The sequence below is a fragment of the Serinus canaria genome, chromosome 9, assembly GCF_022539315.1.
Source record: "Serinus canaria isolate serCan28SL12 chromosome 9, serCan2020, whole genome shotgun sequence".
NCBI classification, from domain to species: domain Eukaryota; kingdom Metazoa; phylum Chordata; class Aves; order Passeriformes; family Fringillidae; genus Serinus; species Serinus canaria.
The window spans coordinates 18,060,068-18,085,454 of record NC_066323.1 but is presented as its reverse complement, the minus strand read 5'-3'; the positions used below and the strand labels follow the sequence as shown (position 1 = coordinate 18,085,454).

At 43.3% G+C, this 25,387-nt stretch overlaps 1 protein-coding gene across 1 annotated transcript in view; it reads left to right on the top strand.

Annotated features, from left to right (window-relative positions):
- Positions 1-1,386: 1,386 nt before the first annotated feature.
- The window catches only part of PXYLP1 (2-phosphoxylose phosphatase 1), a 48,360-nt gene continuing 24,359 nt past the window's right edge, over positions 1,387-25,387 (top strand). The window contains exons 1-2 of the mRNA XM_030227233.2: positions 1,387-1,502; positions 15,862-15,993. Of these exons, the coding sequence (XP_030083093.1) occupies positions 15,915-15,993 (79 nt within the window). The 5' untranslated portion in view covers positions 1,387-1,502; positions 15,862-15,914. The remainder of the gene's footprint in view (positions 1,503-15,861; positions 15,994-25,387) is intronic.

The following is a 25,387-nucleotide window of genomic DNA, read 5'->3' as shown; positions in this document are numbered from 1 at the left end:
GAGATAAGTGTGTCTGCTGATTTGGCAAAGCAGTGTGACGGCACAGTTGGAAGCTGGCAGAAGTATCCAGGGCTGCAGGTGGAACCCTGGGAGTGTGAGAACCACAGACATTCTTCAAGGTGCCTCCTTCCTGCAGCTAAAGATGCGGGTGCCCCATTTTTAGTGGCAGTGCATAGGTTTTTTACAGAAAAAAAAGGCAGTGTCCTTTTCATACAGAGGAGTATTTATTCGAATAAAGAGAGAGATCTGCTGGGGCACACCTCCATGCAGTTTCTCTCTCGAGGTTTTCGAGGTTGCAGCCTCCCTTTTATCCTGAACTCCCAGCCGTGTGTCTCTCTCTTCCTTTCCCCATCGGCTGAGCTGCTAGGAAGGTTCAGTCTTTCCAAACCACTTACCCCATATTCCCACCTTGAACCTGGCATTTTACTCCAAAGTTCACCTTGTCTCTTCCAGGAGTCAAGGTGTCTGAGCCCGGTAAGAAACCTGCTTTTTGAAGCTGGCAGAGACATTAAGACCCATTCCAAAGATGTTAACACCCATACCTTCACCCATCCAATTGTTTGTAAAGACATTAGCACACATCTTTCCTATCACTTTTGATCACCTAGCATTCACATAGGCTCTGCATCTTCATGCCAGAATAGGTGTGTAAAGGGAATTTGGGCATTCCCAAATCTGCAGAATTGATTTTATGGTCTGGTTTAGGGATACATGAAAAATTGGTGTATTTGAAAGGTGATCAGCTTGCAGGATTGAACAAGTACTCCTGCTAGTGGAGCAGAATTGGCTCCTGTGAGGGGACAGGCTGGTTAGCTGGGAACTGCTTTATTTGGAGCAAGTCCTGGTGACTACTGTGCAAGTTACGGAATGAATTCACTTTTATCAACTGCACAGGAGAAATGTTTGTTATATCTTTGTACTGAAATTTGTGGCATTTCTTCCAAAGGGCTGTGACAGCTTCCAGCCGTACTCCCGGTGAGTCAGATACCAGAAGAACGCGCCAGCGGAGTCAGCGGCAATACCCACCGCGCCCAGCTGCATCTCCGGGGAGCCGACAGCCATCCTCTCCAAGGCTGCAAGCTAAAAGCAGCGGGAAGTTGAAAACCAGGGCTGGGGTGTGGGGAACCCGGGCTGGGTGCCCGCTTTTGGCCCCGGAGACTCTCGCTGTGGCTGAGAAAGAAGGCGGCTTCAGAGGGCTGGTACTTGCCGGCTCCTTGGCGGGCGGGCCGCGTATGCGGTGGGGGGCAGCGGGCACCCCGTCCCACGTCGTCTGTGGGACCGTCCCGTATCCCGTCCCGGCCGTGCCGTGCGGAGCTGCCCGGGCGGTGGCGGGGCGGCGGCGGCCGGCAGGGGGCGCGGGCGGGCGGCGTGGCCGGGGGGGCGGTGCCAGGGTGGGCCGGGCGCTCGGCGGGCGCGGAGCCGCGGCCGTGGCGTGGCGGCTCCGGCGGCTCCAGCGGCTCCAGCTCCGGGCCCGGGAGGAGGCGCCGAGCGCGGCCAGGCAGGTAAGGGGCGGCTGCGGGCGGGGCTGGGCCCCCTCGGGCAGGTGGGACACGGCCCGGGGCTCGCCGCCGGGGAGCGCTGTGCCTGGTGCCCCGGTACGCCGCTGCCGTGTTCGGGGTGCTCCGCTGCCCCGGTAGGGGCTCGGCGGAGCGGTCGTTGCCGACGCCCGGGGACAGCAGGGGTGCGGCCCGTGCCCGGCTCCGGGAGGGGTGGCGGGAGCGCTGCGGGCGCGGAGCCTCGGCCGGGCCGGCCTGGCGGGCGGGGGCTCGGCCGGCGGGGCTTCGGGGCGGGTCAGCCCTGCAGCCCTGCCCCGGACGGGAGCGCGGGCCCGACCCGTGCTGTGCGGGACCCGCTGGGAGCGAGCCGGGTGTGAGCCGGTGTGTGCGAGCCGGTGCCGGTGTGTGCGAGCGGTGCAGGGCTGGGGCTGGCCGGGCTCGTTTCCCTGCGAGTCCCCGCGTGTGCCCGCCTCGGGTGCAGCGAGCGGCAGCGGGGCTGGACCGGGGCTGCTCCGGGTCCCGGGACTTGCCTTGCATTGTCGGCGGATACACTGTGGCCGGAGTGGAGTAACTTCGTGGATCCACCTGTTTCCTGACGCCTCTTGTCTTTAGCGTGTCCCACAGCATCCTTTGCATCGCACTTACTTATCCTAGATATTTCTAGGGCCTTGAGCAGACTTCTTATTGCATTTCTGTGCTGCAGGTTCCCGAATCATAACCCTGGGCGTTTTGACAAGCATGGGCTTCTCATTGGAAGTGTGTTGTGAGGTGGACATTGTCTTGGCCTTCGTGCAGAGAGCTGCCCTTAAAAAAAACCAAAGCAACTCTGTGAAAGTGTGTCTTAAAATGCCGGGAAGTAAGGAGCAAACAATGCATTTGTAAACATTGTAACCTGAATTTCTGGACTGATCACTTTACATAAAGTCTTTGAAATTACAGGGTGGGAAAAGCATGTGTAATGACTTTATATGCCTTTTATTTTGTCTGGCATCATAGTCTCAGATGGGCATCTGAGTACAGATCTTAAATTTTCTCTTCTATAAATTTTACAAAGATATTTTTATGTGATGAAAAAGCCAGTACTGAATAAGTGGCTCTATCTTTGACTAACTGCAAAAGCTGTCACATATAATAAGTTATTGTGCCAGTATTACAATAGTAATGGGATATTAAACCAGCACATTTTGGCAGTAAGTAGCTGTAATACTTCTGCCCTGTTTTGACGTCTCTAGAAGGAGGATTAGCTCAGACAGAATTTGTAGTGGGAGGGTGTGAGTGAGATGAAAAGCAAAAGCTGCTTAATTTTAATCTTCTCAAAAAGGTAACTACAAGTAGTGCACATGATTCAAACACAAATGCTCTTCTCTAATGGCTTTTAATTGTAGTATCTTGATTGTGTTATGTAAACTCAGTAGTGCTGAAATACTACTTTTTATAAGATTCAGTCCATACTGAACAAGCTCCCTGTTTTGGGGCAAAGGAAGCATTGAGGGACAGAGGTGTCATAGGAAGGTCTGACAACAGCAGTTCTGTAAAATGGCTTTGGTGTAACTGAGGCTGTGTCTGTACCGGTGTAGAGGTGTGTCTCAAGTTAGACTGCAGGCTTTAACTTGTTAAAAACTTGTTTAAACTTGTAAAAAACTTTAACTTGTTTAAGTAGTTTAATTTTCATGATTGGGAACTTCATTTTCTCTAACAGCTTTCTTTTGTCTTCTGAGCTTTTTTTTTTTTTTTTTTGTCTAGTTTTAGAGGTGGGCATCTTGGAGTGAAGAAACAGAAAAAGCAACACTTCATGGTGTGCAAAATCACTGTCCCCCATGAAGTGTGCTTCCTCCAGTGGTTTTACAAGGAGGTGTGTATTTTTACACACTCACCATAACCTCCTTAGACAAACAAAACCTAGAGTGTCCTGTGAGCTTTCTTATGTATGTCTTTTTTTATTTTCACTATCTCATAGGAGAAGTTTGAAACTAGACTTTTGGTTGCTTTTTCTGATGAAGCTGCAAATATTAAAAAGAAAAGATTATTTTACATATAAAGACTTTGTATCTTAAGTGTGTCTGCATGTTATTGCCCAAAAAATCAATGGTGGATTCATGTGGTTCTAAGTGTGGCTTTTATCTGGATTTATGGTCAGTTCTAGTTGCATATTCTCGTCATCTCCCCACAATTTTATCTTTTGGCCAACAATAGCATGTTGGCAATTAATTAGGTGGGAAACCACTGTGAGATATGTGTTGCTCACAAGCACACATCACATGAGCATAGGAATTAAATGTTAAGCCACCTACTAACATATGCTTTATGATTTAGATTTTTGGTTTATGATGGATGCCACAGAGGAGGTGCTGATACTTTAATTGTTCAAGAGGGTGGAGTCTTCAAGCCGGCCCCTACCAAAGGGATGAAGGTGCTCTCTCAAGGAGCTTGGGAGTGTGCACAAAACACTCAGCTATTGCTTTGGCTATTTAGAGAATAATTTGGTGAAGAAGATATGAATAGACTTAAGAAGATGGAGTTTGTTATAGGGAATGCAGACAAGTTTTGGGAATTACTGGTAGCTAGTTAGCAATAATGTGCAGGGAAAGGTATTGTGGCAGCCTGACAGGCACTGGGGCAGCACACACACAAATGCTGCCAGACAGCAGCCTCAAGGATGAGAAAAGAGCTGCTTAAAAAGAACCTCAGTGGTCCAAATACTGGACAAAGAATGTAGTTTGGGTCAGAACTGTCCCAACAGTGCATCACATTTGGAAAGTGTTTGAACATAGCTTTTAAACTTGATTCCCTGGGAGAGGGAGGCAGTAAGTGAGCTTTGGGTCACATTCAGAAGGGTGTATTTAAAAAAACTCTGGCTTGGGTGGTAAATTATATGCAAAAAAGAAAACTTAAATTTTGGAGCAAAAAGGGAAGAAATGTCAAATGCTTGGGAGGAGACTTAAATGTAGGTTTCAAGCCAAATTTTACGTGCATGGGTTTGAGTGTCATGGTAATTTTAATGGACTTGTATTAAAATATTGTAGTACTGATAAAATATTGTGCTTCAAAATGCATATTTTCTTATTTTCTTTTACATGCTTTTGCAAATGCTTCCTGTAACAGGGAATGGAAATGCAGGCCAGTGTATGGCATAAGTTACACAGAAACAGAATTGGAAACAGTTGGTCATAAAGCTGTGCAAAGGCTGATGATGACTGAAGGTTTCTGTAGCAGTTTTCCAGGATGATACGAGGAATGCTGTACAGACTGTGACATGTTTCATATTCTGTTAAAGTCAGGCTGCACCTTGGTGAATCCCTGAAGCAAGCATTTAGCTTTGCACACTATTTAGGGCAGAAGAATTTGGGAAATTTTACTGTCTAAAATTTGTAGGGGAGGATACATGAGTCTTGACTTATGTCAATGTAGGAGCACATGGCTTGTTTTGTTCAATTGGATTTAGGTTAGAATTCAAAATTCATGTTCTTGTTTGTCTTGAAAATATTAGATGTTCTCTGATTACAGCTGGGTGAGGCATTTTCTTGTTCAGTGAAGAAAGATAAGAGTGGGAAGGTGTACTGTGACAAATGGCATTTACAATTCTTTTTGAAAAAACAGATAATGCCTGAATCATCAATGTAATGGTTCATCCTAAGCAGCAAGAAAGAGCTTTTTTTTTTTTTCTTTTCTTTTTTGCATTGTGCAAGCTGATAATAGAAAGATTTGCCAGGAGGGCTACAAAGGTGGATGGTAAGTGTGTGATTAGGCTCTAAGTGGTTCTGATGACAAGCAGAGGATTCAGAGCAAGATTGACAGGCTATTTCATATTGATTAGAGAAGTAAACTGGGTTTTGAAAAGCTAGACAGCTGGCATATTTCTTAACTGATTTTTGGAAGCTGAAATAATTAGGCTTATTTGTTTGTGCCACATGGTGAACACTTCCAGAATGGCTGTCTGGAAATGCTAATCAGGGGCTGATTTTCAGCTGATCCATTCATAGTTTCTACAGCCACCCAAAACTTCAGCTTGAACCGAGAATGAAGTCAGTTTCCCCCCAAATTGTCACGTTCATGGTTTCCCTTGTGCAAATAGAACCACAGACAGCACAGCTGTGTGTCAGTGTGTGCACTGATGAATGTCCCTGTTCCCTGGGCAGTGGAGGGTGCTGTGCTGTGCCTTGCTGGTGCTGGCAGTGCTGATGGGGACCCTGCAGACACACAGCTGGTGCCCTCAGTGGTTAATCACTGTTAAAAGGACTGAGTGATGCTGGCACTGGTTCTTGCACTTTGCCCTGCATTTCTCATGCATTGTTCTCCTTCCCTGCTCTGTGGTTGTGATGTTGGTTTGTTGATTGCTCCTGAGTCTGAACACAGCCTTGTGTTTCTCTGAAGATCTTTGGGTACCTTCCTGGGGAGTTTCTGTGGGCTGATAAAATGTAAAACCAGCTTAGCAAATAAAGCAGCAGAACTGTAGCCAAGGGCCTTTCCAAGGAAATGCTGGGACATGATGTTTAATGCCAGCACTGTTTACCTAAAACTATTTTTATTTTTCCTTTTGAAGCAATAACTCTCCTGTCTACACCTGTGTGTTCAGCTGTCTCTCTCTGTGAGATGATGTGTTCCTGGTGGTTAGCTTGTGCTGCTGCCATGAGGATCCAGGGAAGAGCCAGGCATGCCCTTTTGCCAGCAGCATGGCACTTTTCCCAGTTTGTTGCCTGTGTTATTCCCCATTCAGCTCTCAAGCAGCCAGGCAAGTTGGCAGCTGTGCAGAGTGCTGTGGGGAGGAAAGGGCAGCAGAAAATGCTGACTGTGTGCTAATGCATCTGTGTAATTCTGGGGTTAGATTGCAGGAAGATGACAAAAGTGCTGAATAAAGTATGTTTAATCTTTTTTTTTTTCCTCTCCAGTATGAGTTGCAGTGGGTAATAGTAGAATGTGTGGAGAAGCACAAGTTTTCCATTTGGAACAGAAGTGTGTATCTGCCCTGTAATTTTATGGAAGTGGTTGAATATGGAAGTTTTGGATGACCTGACCAGGATGGAACACATCTCATGCAAGGCTATAGGCAGAAGAGAAATCTTTTGGGATGAGGGTCAAAATATAGCTTGAACACAAGGATAGGATAGAGTAGAAATGTGATGGGTAAAAATCAATGTCATCCCTTCCATCCCTCTTGCAACACTTCTCAGGTTGTTGCGCTGCCACTTTTCACATCTCTAATTAAGCTAATTTAGTAAAATGGTTTTTTACTACCTGGAAAACTCTCAGTGGTGGCCAAATCAGCAGATGTAAAATGGTTTAATTTAGGGTGAGAGTGGTGAGTGGTGCATTTCCCCCTGACAGCTGTGGGGGAATGGCTGGGACACTGGGTTCAAAATGTGGCAGTTCTCCAGAGGGTGAGTGGGAAGGACCAGGTGAAGAAGGGACACAAGACAGGATGGAGAGTGGCTGAAGAGAGACAGTGTCCCCAAATCCATTCAGTCTGGATACTGTGAGCAAATGAACCTGTGTGGGCTCCTGAGGACTGTGGGTGTGTAACCTCCACCAGCAGAGTATGAATGTATAAACTGACCCAGTACAAGGTCATTTGGAATTAAAAGAAGTACAGACTTGGGAACTCAGATCACATTCTGAAATCCCAATCTAACCTGAGTGGAAGAGCTGAAAAGCAGTGAAAAATACTGTCTTTAATACTAGCACCATCTTGAACATTACATGGGATGATAAATTTGACTCATTGTGGGAAAATAAGCATTTTTCTGTGTTTATGAGCTTTCTTCACTGATCTGTTTATTCAACTTGACTTCCCTGGTTGATGACAACTAGCTTTGAGTGCATCCCTGCAACGTTTACTTTCAAAGTTAGTGCCAGAAGAAGGGATTTGCCTCAGGACACAGCCCCTGACACTGGGGCAGAGGGAGGCAGATTCCTGCTCAGAGGAAACACAGGCACAGGGGAGTGTTATAGCAGGAGATGGAGTTGTTCAAACAATGGAAACTGTAAAAAGTAAAACCTTACCTTAAAAACAAACCCCAGAAATCATGTAATGATTTAAGCATGTTAAGTGTTTTGCCTTTGTGTGCTTTTTGGAGCTGTGATGTTATCTGATCAGCCACTGGCTGTGATCTGGGGGTGATTAGGATCTATGCTTATAGTTATGAGCATATGGTATATGGTTTTAAAAGGGTAAGTTTAAAATAATTACATTCTGGTGCTGTTTTTTAAGAATTATTTAATTATCTCTATGTTCTAGAATGGTTTTGCTGCCAGTTAATATTCAGTTCTGGCCTGGAGCCATCAAAATCATAAGGTTTCCTTCAAGTTTCATAATACTGTTAAAATGAGTTGCTCAGTTTCCTTTAAGGAAGTAAAAGAACTTCCTTTGCTTTTGTTTTTACTTTCTCTGCAGTTCAGAGGCTGTGTGATCTAGTATTGCATAGGAAAAGGAATAGGAATATGGGGACATTGCTGAAGTGCATAACAGAGGGCTTCTGACAGATTTTCCTGGATATTAAAATTTGGTTCAAGCAGAGCCTCCAAAGTGATGTGCTGGACTGATGGGTCGGTGTTGACTTCAAGTTTTTTAAGATTTCTACACAGCAGTGTAGGACATTGATCTTATTTCCAACCAAAAGGAGGTAATCAAAGCCAGATCAAAACACTTACTGAAAAGTTTGTCTGAACTGAAGAATCTCTTGAGCTAAGGGTTTATGTGGACCAAAGAAACTGAAGTTAGGGACACCTACTCCTGGAAATATTGCATGAACATTTACTGTTCAAATGAGTAAACCATGTGAGACCTATAAAGTCATAGCTGGAAAACCAAAGACTAAAGCATGGGGACTTCAACAATTCAGAAAAGGAATATGAAAGTAAGGGAAGAGGTTTTAAGCTAGCAAAGGAACTGCAGTGGTCTCTTCAATAGTAAAGATTTGGGTATGCCATGAAGTCTGACTTTTAAACAGGGGAATGGCTTGTGATCCATTGTTATTTGAACTCTGTTGAAAGCTTTGTAATTTGACAGATTTTATTATAGATTAGATTTTATTGGTAGACTGAAACACACCAGAGAAACCTCTCTGTGGTCAGAGGGAAGCAGTTCATGCTGTATCTTGTTCTGTCCAAAATGCAGCTTCAGATTCAAACCCACATCCATCTTCAGGGATTGTGCTGCACTCGGAGCCCTGAGAGCAGCATTGGCAGTGCCAAGCAGACATCTCTGCTGGAGGAGTTCAGAGGTTCCTGTGGCTGCTCTGTGGAGCATTCCTGTGTGTTTTCCATGCTGTGGAGCAGAGCTCAGACATGGAGGTTCCTACCTGGGCTCTGAGCCCCCAGAGTGAAATGATAGCATCAGTGACTGAAAGTATGAATCAAAAGGGAGAGGATGGGTGAGCTGGCAAGCCTGAATTTTGCTGCTGACCACTGTTTTGTCCTCTGGTCTAAACAGATGTCTAAATCTCTGAGAAAGCAGAACATAGAGGGGTGTGCAGACAGTTTGGAATAAACATTCCATAATTGTTTCTATGTGCAGCCCTGCCTTTTCCCTTTGTTTATTGTCAGAGCTAATTTAGACTTTTGTTAGGTTCCTCCAGGCAGGGGCATGTCATCCCTGTGTCCTGGCTGATGGCAACACTGGATATTCTGTGTAAACAGGCCAGTGAAGCTGGTAGGAGCAAAAATGCCTTTGCTGTCAGGGTGCTGCCAGAGCCTGGGCACAAAGGCAGCAAGCTGGCTCCAAGCTGAGCCTCTAAAGGGAAAGTGTTCTGGCAGAAAAGGAGACTGAATTTAGAATGGTTTTATTTATTTTTAGTGAAAGGATGTGCAGGATGTGGAAGTAATATTTGAATTGCAACTGTTGAGAACTTCTCTCCCATATACTGATAATTCTAGGAATAGGAGAGGAAAAGATGGGGCAGTGACTTCATCCCCAAAGAATCAGATATTTATAGTACCTTAAATTTTGAAACTATGGTTTTCATCTCTAAATTAGTTCATGTGTTTACTTATATTTTTCTTATTAATAGTTCTAGGAACCATTGATTATGTAGAAACTGCAGTACTGGTCTCCTTTAGTGGCTTCATGTCAGAAATTATTGTGCTTGGTCCTAAAAAACCCCCCCTGTTTTGGTATTCAAGTGTTTATAAGGGTATTTACAACTCACAATTGTGGTATTTCTTCCAAAAGTATTTGTTTGAGTTTTCAGAAGGATTTTGTTTTAAAGTGTTTCTTTGCAAGATGATTAGTGGTCAGAGTACAGGGAGGTAAGATGACACACCTAAGTGGTTTGTTGTGCAAGGGTGAAAAAAACACATAAAATCCAACACTTAATGATCTTTGCATGCTTTTTTAACAGTTCCCCTGCTTTTTTTTTAACTCAGTTATGTTTGTTCAAGATAACGTGGGTGTCATTTCATCAGAAAAGTAATGTAAGTGTAAGGAAATTGCAGAAACTGAGAGATTTCTGGCTGCAGAATAAGTCAACTTCCAATGCTGTGAAACTCATAAAGAATAGTTGCAGTGTTCTAATGTTACACTGCATTAACTATAACATTAATGCATAAAATTTGAACACAGATGTCTCTGTGTGACTCTATTTATTGGAGATTCATAGACTGGTGGGTTCTAAGTTCAGTAAAACAAATACTTTCTAAAGGACTTAGACTGGTAAAATCAACTGCAAACTCAAACTATGCAGACACTTGTTTTGCTCTGGTATCTGAGAGAAGGAAGCTCCAAGTGGTGACTGAGTAGGACAGAAATGAGAAGAAGGAAACAGCCCTTTGAAGGATGCAAGCTGAAAGTGGCTTTTCCAGCATTGCCAGAGTAAAACTTTACGAGATTCCTGCTCAAACTTGAAAGCTGCTTAGGAGAAAGAGGTGTTTGAAATGTTCACCCATTTGTCTGCTTTTGCACCTTGAAGTTTAAAAGCTCAGATTTTGGAGTAAAGAGAACCTTGTATTTTGAGAGTGGTGGATTATCTTTAAGGTGTGCCAATGTTCAGCCTGGCTGGAGGTGCCTTCATCACTTCTGTGTGCTCAGCACTCATCAGGCTTAATAAATTCAGGGTTAAATCTGCTGCACAGGGAAGGTGAGTGCTGTACAGAGGGGCAGAATTGTTCAAGTCAGATCTGTTTGATCCCCTTGCCTTGTGTGAAGTGGGAGCTCACACTGCTCCCTTGAAAGGCTGGGCAGTACTGCTGGGCCACTGCAGTAGCTTTGCACTGTGCAGGACCAGCTGTGCCACTGAGGGGATTTTAGAACTCCCTAGGAAGGAGGAAACTTGCAAACAAAGACAAGAAAAGTTTGGATGTGGACATTTTCATGTGATAAAATATATTAAGTGTCTTAGCTGTTTTTATTTTTAAATCAGATACTTGTTGGTAGAATGTTAAGTAATTAAAAACCAAAATTATCTTATAAGTAACTATTAATTTTTGCATATTAACATGTAGCCATGCTCTTTTGGACAGGCACTGCTTCTTGCTGTTTCCATGCTTTACTTGTCGAGTGGTACAAATTGCATTTTTATCAGGGCTTACTTTATCTTCACTTAGGTGTTGGGGTTTTTTAGTATTTGTGGTTTTTTGTTTGTTTTTGTTTCATGAGGCTGCTGTTTGTACTTTCAGTTGAGTTTTGTGTCCCCTGTGGTTACTGACTTCCATTTTAACTCATGGGGTGGGAGGGCTAACACCAATAACACTACTGAGCAGGTTTTATTTAATATTTTCAATGATGAGCCAGTTTTACTCTTTTTAGAAATGCATTTATTTGCACCAAGTGTTATGACCTATTTTGCTTAAATGCTTTAAAAAAAAAAAAAGAGTATATTTCTTGTTTTTTTCCAATGGGAAAATGGAGAGTTGTGCTGAACAGTATCACAGATGCTGTGTTACTTTGTGATGCTGTGCAAAATGCACTCTCAGTGTTGCAGGGATCATATGTTCAATTTAAATTGCTGCTGCTACAGTGACTGCAGGGGTTTTGTGAGGGTTCCCTCACCCTGACAATTACAAGCATCAGTAACCAAGCAGGTCATGCTGACCAGGGAATTGGTTCTGCTGCATGTTCCAATTTCCACTCTGTTCTGGTTCTTGCCATGGGTCTTTATAGCTCTGGTCCATGTGGTCATGACCAGAAAATCCCAGCCAGTGCTTTGCATTCCTGCAGGAAAAAAATGCAAATCACTTGAAGTGCCAAAGAAAAGGGCTGACTTGAGCCATTTGCTGACACAACTATTTTCTGTAGTTGCTAATTCAAGAGTATGAGCTCACTGTCTGAAGTTGTCTGGGGGCTGGGCTTGGGAGTAGATGAAAAATGTGCCTGGTAGGCTGCTGCCCAGTGGCTGGAGAGTGATTGGTGGAGCATCATGAGTTAAAGAGAAAGTCAAGGCAGAACTTTTCATTGTAACTGCATCAGGAGCTGTCACCTTTATTTCAGATGCCTTCAAAACAGGCTTTGTCAAAAAGTAAGCCTACAGATGCAAATGAAGGGCAAAAGATACATCAAAAAGAAATGATAGGTAAAATCTCTTATGCAGTGTAGAGATATCAGACTAATGGGTGGGTCCCTGTGTTATTCTGTGACCTTTTCTAAAGCTATCTATGAATGTTACTCCAAATCAACCTTATATTGTCTGTGGGCTTTTTGTTCTCCCTCCTACACTCTATGAGCTTGCTCCAAAATACACTTTTCTCTGTCTTTGGCACATAGTTACGTACAGACTGAGCACTGCCTTCCTTTTGGAGCAAAGTCTCCATTTGTCTTTGCTGTTTTTTCATTGTGACCACTTTTGCCCTCTTATGTTTCAGTAGACAATGTCATTTTGATGCAGCACATCAGATAAATACAGTAATTTTATTGAGGCAGACTTTGAGGAGTACTATTGATTATTTATGGAGACATGCTGTTTTAATCAAGTAAATTCATTTAAGCTGTCATGGTGAGTCAGTATCATTCTGTTCTTATGCTTCATGCTGGAGAGTAGGTTTGTATTATAGATGATGCTGGTGATTTAGAGGATGTAACAGCATCAGTCAACTGGCACAGGAGTTTGGCAGTGCTGGTTTAGTGTCTCATATAATATCACAAGTGCTCTGAAAGCAATGATGTAAAGTTATTTTCAGGGCCTGAGTTAAACAAGAAGTGTGGCCAGTCAGGAGATGCCTTGTCTCTGGTTTGCTGAGTTGCTGGTGCTGCCAGGGGGAGGTTCTGTGTGATGCCCAGGCTGGCAGTGCCCCTCCAGTGCTGAGCAGAATGTAGGTTAGTGCTGCCAGCTGCTCTGCCTTGCCTGGGCTCCAGGCTGCCTGCCTCTCTCCCAGTATTTCTGGTTTGTTACTAATTTTTCCTGACTCCCTGGCCTGGCCTTCAACCATAAGGCTGTTTTTACCTTGGTGTGAGCATGCAATAACACCTTACACAAGCACTTGGGTGAGATTAGGTAAATACTGAGAATGCTCTAAGTGCTGTGAGTCATTCTGGCATGTTGTGATGAGTTGAGATTTTGGATTGTGTTTAAAAGGAAAAGTTCCATTCTGTGGATAGGTATGAAGGTTGGTATGCTGCAGAAGCTGACTGAGAAGGAGCCTTTCATTTACCTGCATTTCAATGTAGGATGCTTCATTAATGACTATCCTTATGATTTTCTAAACTGTTTAAGTGTGTCACATTTAAAATTAGTGTGACTGAAATGTTTGGAGTTGTAAAGGTTCATCTTTATCAAGTACTGCGTTCTTGGAAACAGAATTGTGGAATTGCTTAGGTTGGAAAAGTCCAGCTGTTCCCCCAGCACTGCCAAAGGCACCAGCAAACCCTGTCCCTGAGCATGACATCCACAGGTCTGTTAAATCCCTCCATCACTGCCCTGGGCAGCATCCAGTCTAAACCTCCCTGTCTCAGAGATGAGCATCCATCACTGCATTTTGGGCAGAAGCTGCTGCTCCTGGCACCAGTGCCACCTCACTGTGGTGCTCAGTGCCCTCCCAAAGCAGTGAGTGCTCCCTGGGCTCTGAACCACGTTCCTGCAGCCAGGTGCTGCTGTCAGCTGCTGGTGGGATGGCCCTTGCTGTTGGTGGAGTCATCCCTTCATGGTGTGGAGATGTGGGGCTGGGCAGGACCTGCCCTCTGTCTGGGTGAACAGATGAAGATCAGCAGTGCCTGACAGTCAGGTTAGCAGGGGATGCTCTGCAGTGCTCCTGCTCTGTCATGGTCTGTCCTGGACACCCAGATGTGTTCTGCTCTGTGGTTTGTTGCTTTGTTTCATCTGCATGTAAGAATAGCTTTGTGGGAAGATAAGGATGGTTTGCTTTTATTTCTCCCCGCTCCATGCTTTGTTTTATCTTCTTTGGCTTATCAAGGCTCCCTTCAGTGAGTGCCCACAATGGTTATTGAACTCCTCATGTGCCAGCCTGGAGGGGCAGAGGCTCCAAGACTGTGTCACACACCTTCACCTGCTTCCCTGCAGCTTCTTGCCGAGGAGGAGCTGATGGCAAATTGTGTTGACAGGCTTTTAATTAACAGCTTCTCAGCAGGAGCTCTTCCTTTGCCTCATAAGTCACAACAGAGCAACTTTTAATTTGTTAGCAAGCCAAAGTGTATTCAAAAGAAAAATCTTTCCACTTTGTAATTTCTTGAATGATGCCTTTCACGCTCAATGTTTTAAAGCTTCTGATCTTGCAATTAGGGCTTACAGCTCATTAAGCTTACTCAGGAAAACATTTTGCTAATATGAAGTGTGTAAGATCTCCTATTTTTCAGTCTTTAATTTTTTTCCTTTTTGTGGCAGCTTTATTTCTGGTGCAACAACAGTATTAATCTGTGTAGACGGTGCCCAAGACCTCTCATTCCTGAGAGCTTTTAAAAGATTTTACCTTCTCCTTCCTGCCAAGTCTATTTTTTGCTTTTTCCTGTGGTTCCTTCTGTTGTCCCATCTGTTTGGTTGAACTGCTTTATTCTCTCCTGGTGTTTGACATACACTAATCCTTTTACCTTCTATCCTTCACAGCTTTGTTGAATTGCAGTGTGTAATTCAGTTTTGCTTCTGCCTGCCCTTCACTAGGATGTTCCAGGATGAGCTATGATTTTTTTGAAATTGAGAACTGTTAAAAATTGTTCCTTCCAACTTTCCCCCTCCCTCTCTTTTCACTTTATTTTTATTACTGCTTGCACATGCCATTTATGGTGCTGGTAGCCTTTGGGAAAAATGCTGTAATGACTCTGGTTTCTTGCTTCTCAGAATCTCCAGATCTTTCCATTTTTCCACAGTTTCCAAAAGCTGTAAAGGTAGTTGTCCAAGTAAAATGAGATGGAAAGATCTCAGTCCTGCAAAATGTATGTGTGTAATGGATTTCACTTACTGCAATCACACAACTCTTTTCAATACCAGCCCCAATGGATAAACTAAGTTCAGTGATTCCTGAGACCTTTTTAAATACCAGTAAGAAAATTAATTGGAGGGGAAGGGAATGGTGTAGAAAAAAAATCAGAATTTTGAGGTTGTGGTTTTATCAGCACTCAGATATTAAAATCTAAGATGGTTAGTTTTTGGAGTCCAGAAGAGTTTTGGTAAGCAAATATGTATTAATTACATGTGTATGTAAGATTTGTCATTCTCAAAAGCAGGAAAAATAAAGAGAGGCCTCTTTCTATGAGGAAATAAGTTCTGAGGCAAAAAGAAATGGTGGAGGGGAAAAGAATTACTTTCTGTCAACAGGTTTGAATGTTCTGTCATAAACAGAACTCAGTTCAAAGGATCTGGGAATCTCAGAAGATTTCTTTCAAGACTAACCAATTTCCTGCAGCACACTGTCAGTGCTAGGAGGAGTCTTCTCTTGCACATATGAGCAGCTGGTTGTTTAAAAAAGAAAAAAAAAAAGGCATGTAAGGGGGGAGAGCAACCCCCTCTCATCCTTATTTAGAGCAGTTTTCCACAGGAGAGCTTACATCTGTGAAAACAGGGCACTTGAGCAAATTTTGTACTCTTTAGAATGTAATTTTGCAAAGTAAAGTGTGTTTGGATGTTTTCAGGAGAGGGCTTGTTTTTTTTGGTATTTTTATTTTTGCAATGCGTAACAACTGCTGAGGCTTTATTAAATTTTGTTTACTGTGTAGTGGGACAGATTGCTTTTCTTATTCTTTATTACCTTGAGAATTGTGAATGTGAGTATTAACCCTGTGTTAGCAGGAGCAAGCTAATTTTATGGAAAACAGAAATATTTTTAATTTACCTGAAAGTTTTGTTGTGAAAATAGGGTTAATCCTATTGTTAGAGTGAAGGCAACTTCTCCATTCTGTTGTTGCCAATTTGAATTGCTTGTGTGCTTGCCTTTATAGAATAACTGATGCTTCCACATCTGAAATACATGTTTGCCTTGATTTTGTTGTTTGCAGGAACCACAGATATCTGAAGATGACACCATGAAGAGTGAGCAGAGTGAATAATAATGCTTTTCCGAAACCGCTTTCTGTTCTTGCTGGCCTTGGCAGCCTTGTTAGCCTTTCTGAGCCTCAGTCTGCAGTTCTGTAAGTGTCCTCGTGTTTGTTTTCCACATATGGTGCTCTAGAGGTGTCTTTAAAAATGACCATGGTTACATGTTGTTTAAGCAATCTTTCTTTATTGAAATACTTGGGGTTTATTTTGGGGTTTTTTGTTTGTTTGTAAGAATTTTTGTTTGCTCATTTTCCAAAAAAATAAGAAACATAGTTTTGTGTGCTGGGTAGGAATCTGTACAATCTAGAGAGTTCAAATCAGGCTACTGTACTTAAAAAGAAAAAAAAAAAATCTGCATTTTGTAGTGCAGTTAAGTAATTGAGTGTGATTGAATCCTTCCACGAAAGTAGGTAAATGACATTGGAGTGCAAACTGCTGCAATTCCTATTTCACATTGCATCAGACAGATGGGATTTAGGAAACTGCTGTGAGGGGTTGGAGTGCTGGAACTTCTCCTGATTTGTACCCTCCCATCAGGGAACTTCAGCCAGTTGGATTGGTTCATCAGAAGTGGGTGGTTTGTTCAAGAGCAGATAAATTGTTGTAAACCAGTGTTAAAGTTGTGAAACGGTGTTGTGCTTCAGATGGGTCAGTGCAGAGGGCCCTGGTGGCTGAGCAGGAGGTGGTGCTGGAGGCAGGGCAGTGCAGGTGACAGGTGGGCACTGTGCCCTGTGCCTGGTCATCACCTGCTGCAGCAGAGAGAGCACTCATAGGCAAAGCCATGTTCTGTGCTAGTGTGGTCTGTACTAATTAATGCACAGCAATGGAGTGAGTTGCTGTTAGAAGGCAAGTAAAAGTACAGTCCATAGGGTAGGATAACATTCTTTGTTGCTGTTGTCATCTTTCATTGTGTTTTACGGAGCACTGTCCTCCTCGGCCCTGCTTATTTCTGCACAGTGTAAAAACCCCCAAACCCAAAAGATTACATTAGAATTAGAATGTGTCTTTTACACATGACAGACAACTTAAAAAAAGGAGGGAGAGAAGATGAAAGAAACTTTGTGGTTTTCTGTTGTTATTTTAGTGTGCTTAAAGTCATCTCCATGTCATAAAGGGACCTGTGGCTCTGAATTGCTTTTTCAGCCTCCTCTGGGCACCAGCCAGGGGTCTGATTGCAGCTTGCTTTGCCCTTTAGGCTCGTTAGAGCTCTGCCCTTGATGCTGTAGGGTTGGTTATGAATTGTGCATAGGGTGAAAGTCCTGGAGGAGCTGCAGCTGAAACATGAAACTGAATTGTTAACTAAATGAGTTTTATTTAGAGATGAGGAGGTAGGCATTTAGGAGAGTGAATCACATTTCATCTAAAGATAAAATGATTTTCTGCTTAATTAGAACATAACATTTCTGCTAGAGATAAGGATGTTTGAGAAGTGCTTTAAAAAGCATGTAAGCTGCATCAGGCAGCCAAGGTGGAGCTCAGTGCCAATACCAGAAGTGATACAGAGACCTTTCCATCATGAGAGCTGCAGTACAGTCCCCTGGGAGCCAAGACATTCAGGTGGCATGATACTTGAACTTCTGACAGCTTCAGTATGTAGAGCAGTTAGTCCAAACTTGGAGCAAGTTTGGACTAATTCATCTACACAGCAAAACCAAAACCCTCTTGGATCACCTTGTGCTGCTAGGTGAGCTGTGCCAGCTGGGCAGCCTGCAGCTTCAGCTGAGTTATCAGTGCCAGCACTTGTTGTTGCTTTATCAGGAACTTTGTCACAGCCTCATCAGTGCCTGTTTGTCAGGAAACACTGTATTTTCATATCCTCAGAATGATGAACTTTGGGATTGGTGAGTCTGGCTGGTCTCAGCTTTCTTCAACACCAAAATTAGCATGAACCCCTCCTTCTCCATCCAGCACTTACAACTTCTTTGCAAATAGGGTAAAGTTTGAGTTGTTCTACCCCCACTTAGGCAGAGCATTCTGCTACAGGCCCCTCCTGACAAGACAGACCCTGAGGTCTGGAGCAATTCCCCAGTGGAGCTGGTGCAGGCTCTGGAGCACAAGTCTGATGAGGAGTGGCTGAGGGAGCTGGGAGTGTTTAGCCTGGAGAAAAGGGGGCTCAGGAGGATTTTATCACTCTCTACAGCTACCCAAAGGGAGGTTGTACAAGGTGGAGATCAGTCTCTTCTCCCAGGACAAGAGGAAATTGTCTCATGTTATGCCAGGGAAGGTTTTTATTGAGTATTAGGAAAAATGTCTTCCCCAGATGGGTGGATTGGCATTGAACAGCCTGCTCAGGGCAGTGGTGGAGCCACCATCCCTGGAGGGATTTCAAAGGCAGGCAGGTACCTGGGGTCATGGGTTGGTGGTGAACACAGTGGTGTGCTGGGTTAATGGTTGGTGTTGATCTTAGAGGTCTTTTGCAGCCTAAATGATTGATAATATGGTTTATGTTCATGGAATGAAAATGACTCAGGAAAATGCCCAAGCCACTGATTTATTTTGTTTTGTTAGAAGGGAGGTACCTCCTGAAGCATTTGGAGTGGAAATGAATGTTTTATGCTGTTGTGGGATTGTGAATCTCTGTTAGCAAGCAGTGCACAGCTTTGTGGAGGAGGGCTGGTAATTTTAAAATATGCTACTGCTTTTCTAAGCATGAAATGTTGAAAATGTCTGTTCCTTTCTGTGATAAATTTGTTTATAAAAGCAAAACAGTAACACTAAATGTATACTTATACAAGTGGTACATATCTTCTATTTTCAAACTTCTGCTTCAGAGCAGAGCATAACTCCTGTAAATGCTTGGTATTTTATCCCTCTTATCCCCATGTGGAGCTGTGGCATTTGAAGCCAGACTTGAGAATTGTAGCTGACTCTGGAGCAAAGGGAGTAGTAAAGGGCAAGCTCAGCTGTTTTTCTGTAGTTTCTGACTCAGTATTACAAACAGCCCACGCTGGGATGGCTGACAAGGTCACAGTCTGGCTCCTGCTTCAGCTGTGAGGGTTCAGGAATTGCTTGCAGCAGTTTGCCACCCAGTCACACAGCAAAGGATGCTGGTTGACTTTAATGTGCTGTGCTGGGAAAAGCCTGCTTTGTGAGCAGTGACTTCTGCAGCCACCATGAGGTGGAGGTGGTGGCTGGTCATGTGAGCAGTCCCAGTAAGTCTGTCCTTGCTTGTCAGAAAAACTCCTGAGGCAGTTGTTCAGAGCTAATAGTTGTCACATTTTGAGTTCAGACACAAGGAGAAAAATGCTGGGGAAAACAACCAGGGTAGGACCTCAGAATCTTCAGTCTTGGTAGCTGGGGATGAACCCAGGATTGATGGAAAACTCTCTCCCCTGTTGTGATGTTTGGTTGTTCTTGCTCCCTTTCTCTTGTGGTTTCTGAGTTCCGTATTCTGCTTTCCTGTGCTGTTTTCACCACAAGGCTGGTGCTTTCTTTGGTACTAACAGCTCAGCTCACAGGGTAGATCATGGAGAAAGCTTCCCCCAAAGGCTCTCTCAACAGCTCTGAGAGCTAGAGATGTTCTCTCCCTCCTGCAGTTTCAGAGGATGGACATGGAGCAGCTGGCCAGGACCCAGGCAGAGGCTGCCCTCAGCTCTGTCCCAGGGGTGGGGCAGTCAGCTCTTGGAGCAGCTGGTTTGTGTTTGTCACTTGTGTGTGCTGGCTTGGCTGGCTGCATCCAATGCCAGCTGCATCTTCTTCATCTCCTTATCCTGGCTAGAAGGAGACATGTAAGCAGATTGCTGCACAGCTGGAGACTCTTTTTAACTGTACCAGTCATTCTTCAAGGTGATGTGCTGCTGTGGATCCTGTGAGACACACTCCTTCCTTCCTGCCAGGGTCCTCTGTCCTGTAACTTTTTTAATTTTTCCTGAAAATTCCTGGTGCATGATGGGAGAAATGCATTTGAGACACATTTGAAAATTTACTAGGATATTTTAATACCTGTTCATAGTTTTGTCAGATTTGGTGACCATTTCTTGTAGGCACATAGAAGACTTTTAACAAGAAGTTTATACTTGCTGAAAAGGTACAAGCCTTAGCAGTTCTAGGCATCTTTAATGTAATTGTGTGGCATGGACTTCAAAACAAAAGGCTGGGGCCAGATGTGCCCTCAAATTCAGTGTTGCTATTAATGCATTGTACAGAGTTAAACCTGGAACAACCACCAATAGAGGGAACCTCTCTTGAATGGCAAATGCCACTGGGTTTTGTACATGTTTGACTTTTTAAATAGTGTAGGAAAATGACAGTGTTAAAAGTTAACAGGAAAAAAATGTTCCAGTGCTGGCTTGAAAAATACTCTGATGTCTCTAATGGATAATTATATCAATGGAACATTTTTGTTTGGGAAGCCCATTGGATTGGGAAACTGGTTGACTTCCAAACCAAATATGACTGGCAGATTAAAGTTTTATTAGGAATTGTCATTGTTTCCCTCTTGTTTTATGTTTGGGGCCAGATCTACAGAAAAGAGTGGAGAAGTATTTTTCTTATAGTGTTTATTAGTCCACATGTGTTTTTATTTTTCTCCTCTTTGTTTATGTAAATGGTCATGGTTGTAAAGCAATTTGAAACTTCAGCATTAGAGACAAAAGGAGAGCTGGTTTTGATAGACTTGTCAGTTAAGGCTGTTCTACAATGTAATTATGTTGTTTTTATCTAGAGTTTTCAGTGTTTCACTTTGTCAGAAAAACTGCAGAATGGAAAGATGAGCTGCTCTAGACTGTATGTTTTGTCTCTGTAAATATTATCTATAATGCTGTTGACTAAAACTGGGCAGTTTCCTTCTGTACAAACACAGAGAAGATATGTAGGGATGCTTCATTCTTTTGATGCCAGAAGAAGAGGTTGCAGTGGCTGAGGTGCTGTGTGACTGCCTAGAGCAGTGCAAAGGGAAGGTAAATGCAGTGCCTGGGGGCAGCTCTTGCAGTTCAGGGACAGAGGATGGCAGTGCACCTGCATCCAAAGGATGTGTCAGAATCCAGCTGTGCTCCTGCAGCCTCAAACTAAGGAGGTGAGACAGAACTTAGGACCCTGTCCATGTTCATTGCATTGGTTAGCCCTTAGGTCAGCTCAGGAACAGGAGTTTACAAGTAGGCCTGAAGAGCAGCTTTCTTTTTCCTCCAAAGATTGGTACCTGAGACCCCAATTCCTGGGCAAACACAGGCCTTTATTACATACATCAGAAACATCTGTGACTGGCAGCAGAGGCCTCAAGGTGGCTTTCAAAAATTTATCCATGAGTTTTCTTGAATAAACCAAATGGAAAGGCAATTTAAAAGCTGTCAGGATGCCATGTGTACATGCTGTAAAATTTGATTGACAATGCTTTTTTTACTCTGTAATCAAAGACATGTAAATTAATTTTTCCATGAAGCAAATACTTTTTGTTTTAATTTTTTCCTGTTTACCGAAAGCCTAAGGAAAAAAGTAAGAGTAAAGAGAAGAGGACTAAAATGATGGTGGGAAAGCATCCCTTTTTCCAGGGTTGTTTTTTTGTAAGCCTGTGGCTGACATCCATTCCAGACTGTCCTTCTGAGGGCTCTGGCTCTCAGGCAGCTCTTGCCCATGGAGCTTCTCTTCTGGTTTAAAGTTTGTTTTCCTTTGATCAGTGGCTTTATCCTTTTGATAAAAAGGGGTTTGGTGACTGCCACTGCTTTTTAGGATATTGGCCACTGCCCCAGCTGCTGGTTCCCATGTAAAGTGTGGAGAGCTGTTTTAGGGGTTTTTTGGGGTTTCTAAAAAATACTTTTTCTGCCTCGATGGGTCATGCTGGGGTGTTGGTGTATCAGCTTGTCTGGAAGTGACATTTTGCTGTTCCAGTAATAATTTCCCTCTACTTTCTGTCATTTGGTTTTGCACTGGAGGTTTTGGTTTTAAAGATGAGTCACAGGATACAGAAATTGGGATTTTCCACTCAGAAAAGCAGAAGAGTTTTATTTTGTTGGCTTGAGCTTTGCCAGCAGCTCTTACTTGATGAGGACAGTGTGGGCATCACATTCAGCACTGAGGTGTTTGGGGTTTAGCTTGGGATCCTCACCAGGGCTTCCTGCAGCCCCTGCTGGGACCCAGAGCCCTGGGGAGTGGCTGCTCAGGTGGGTATTGCATTTTGCTGGTGTGTACAAATAACTATATTTAAAAACCCACATCTTCAGAATTCTTGATGTAGAGAACTTGTTTTTTGTCATGTGTCACCAGCATAAGAAATTAAAAGGAGCACACATATCTCCCTTCATGAATTTTGCCTTCAAGCTCATAAGCATGGCAAATTTTCCACTCATGAGAAATCTCTCTGGGTTTTGTTTTTTAGAAGTGCTAATTTAATCTGAATTTAAGATTAAAGGGAAAAACGACCCACAAATAATAAATCCAAGGTTCTGTATATTTTAGTAGCAAATGAAGAAAACTAACTATAAATACAGATACTTTTATTAAGGGTCCTTTTTATGTTTGTAACTGGAGTTTTACATAACTGTATTGTGATTTTTCAAAAGTGGTGCTATAATGCATGAGTCCCCATAATGAACCTCTGAAGGGAAAGGAGACATGATGAATGCTTGAGAATGATACTATGGAGCAGTCTTACTTTCTCCTGCAAAAATAGAGCAATCATTTCAAAGTAGCTGCTTTAAATATAGGTAAGTTTAAATCACTTGAGACAGGACTTGACCAACACAAGTTACTTGTCAGGCTGCAGAACTTCATAATATAGGTAAGTTTAAATCACTTGAGACAGGACTTGACCAACAGAAGTTACTTGTCAGGCTGCAGAACTTCATAATTCTTATTTAACTGCATATTCTGACTTCATCCATGGTGGTTAGCTGGACTGTATTTTAGCAGAATTAATATGAAGTGTTAAGCACATGTTTGAAGGCTACTGCACAGGTGATTCTGCAGTGGTAGGTCAGGTGATTTATTTGTTTATATATTAACAAATTCTATTTTGCCATTTAACCAGTTCTCTGCAATTCCTTTTTCACAGCTCTTGAAAGCAGAGTCTGGCTGCCTTACAGGTCACTGCAGGCATGTTTAGAATGGCATGTTTGTCTTTTAAATCAAAGAAAATTATTCCTAGGATTTTTCCATATGTTACTTATATACTGGGCTAAACTGTGTTTTAACAACTGAAACATTGTTTTTAAATTTGTATGTTCACACTATTTTGTTTGTAGAAATAGCAAAAAGAGAATATTGTTTCTAATGTGCAGCTGTTCCATTCTGTATAAATGGTGAGTCAGGGTTGGCTCACACAGGTGAAATCTGCACAGTGGAAAGCCTCAGTTCTCCCAGGAGCATGGCCCCTCTGTGTGGGGTTTGCACTCTGGCCTTTCTTTGGGGTTTCCAGGATAACTGATGGCAGTGTGGGGTTTGCACTCTGGCCCTTGTTTGGGGTTTCCAGGATAACTGATGGCAGTGTGGGGTTTGCACTCTGGCTCCTGTTTGGGGTTTCCAGGATAACTGATGGCAGTGTGGGGTTTGCACTCTGGCCCTTGTTTGGGGTTTCCAGGATAACTGATGGCAGTGTGGGGTTTGCACTCTGGCTCTTCTTTGGGGTTTCCAGGATAACTGATGGCAGTGTGGGGTTTGCACTCTGGCTCCTGTTTGGGGTTTCCAGGATAACTGATGGCAGTGTGGGGTTTGCACTCTGGCTCTTGTTTGGGGTTTCCAGGATAACTGATGGCAGTGTGGGGTTTGCACTCTGGCTCCTGTTTGGGGTTTCCAGGATAACTGATGGCAGTGTGGGGTTTGCACTCTGGCTCCTGTTTGGGGTTTCCAGGAGAGCAGAATGCAGAGCAGGGCCCAGTCCCCAGCCCTGGCTGCCAGGGCTCTCTGGGAGATGGGCTCTGGGCTTTGCTCACCTGTGGGTGAGGCAGCCAAGGCAGAGCTCACCTGTGTCTGGTTCTGCCCTCCCTGCTGGGTGTTCTGTTGGGGCTGGCTGGGCACTGGGCAGTGATTCTAATCCCTGAAGCTTTGCTCTTTGCATAAGCAATTTCTCAGCTGCTCATCCCCTTGCTACAGGGCTGCCTTCCCTTGTACTTCTGTTTTACTCATGTTACAGAGATGATGCCATCAAAACCACTGCATCACAACTACTGGATGTCTTAGGCTGAGAAGGCAAACACAGCCCTGTCACTCTTTGTTGTAGTAGGAGCCTTTTGTTAATCTTTTGCTGACCCCTCTGATTTTTGAACAGTTTTCTGAGAATTCACAATCATTCACACTTTATTAGCTTTATCTCTCTTACTTTACTTTTACCAAAGCTTTTAGGACAATGTTATCTATTAATTGCAAATGAGTTAATTAGACTTTAATAATTTGCTGTCTCTTGTTTGAGATTTGGGTTTTGCATCTTCATCAGAGAATGTTCTGACCCAAATTTGCCTTCTCTCCTTGTTCAGCAAGCAGAATTTCAACAGGACAGTGCCAGGACCTTAATGTCACTGGGTATAATGCAGTTGTGCTTTCCCTCTTTCTAGGCCATGTGCAGTCTTCTGAAAAGCATGGAGGGCTACTTAAACTTCATGTTTGATGATAGGTTTGTTTCTCTGAGCTGTCCTTTGTTCTTGCCTTAATCCCCACTGTGCTGCTGCAAATGGAAACCATTGGGGTTTAGGGATGTGCTGGTTCCACTGTGTGTATCTGAAAGAGGGATGCTTAATATGCTTCACACAGTTGTCCATGTTTCTCCTTAATCCTTTTAATTTTTCTCTGGTGAGTTGTCTTTCAGGCAGTTTTGTTCTTTTATCTGTGCTTTTACAGGAATATCATTGCTGAAATGATACAGTGACTGACTTTATCCAAAGTGTCTTGTCACTTGACTGTAAAGATTTTTAAGAAATTTATTGTGTGTTCTTGGGCATGTGGTGTTTCTGTGATTAATAAAATGTCTCAAACTGTACTGATTTTGAAGATTTTAATGCCTAGAGGCAGTTTTTTATTGCCTTTTGTTTTTTCTAATAAGAGTAATCTCTGGTCCCAAAATTAGTTCCCTTCTGGCTTTTCAAAGCTGACTCTCTGAGAGAAATGCAGTGCTTGTACTACTAAATGGCATTGTGGTTTATTTTCAATGAGGCAGGGTCTAAGTAGTTTGTATTTAAAAGACTGGGGCTTTTGTGGACTTGCTGCAGTGAAATATGAAGTCTTGTAGAATGGAAGTGATCTCTCTTCATTACTTTTGTGAGATGGCTGGATTAAAAGAGCTGGAAGCATATGTGGTGTAATTTTGGGTTTACCAACTGTGCACATTAATGCTGAATGAATACAAGAAATAAGATTCACTGTCTTCCCCTAAGCTGTTTAATGGCACGAGTCCCAAAGATACCAATAATTCTCTGATCCAGAGAGCACTGTTCTGAATACCTGAGATTAATGACTGTCAAGGAAGGTTTCCCCAGCACAAAAATCTGTCAGCTTCTACTGTATTAAATATGTTTTGAGGTTTGCTGCTGGCAAATCCATGGCAGCTTTCTGTGCCTTGACCTG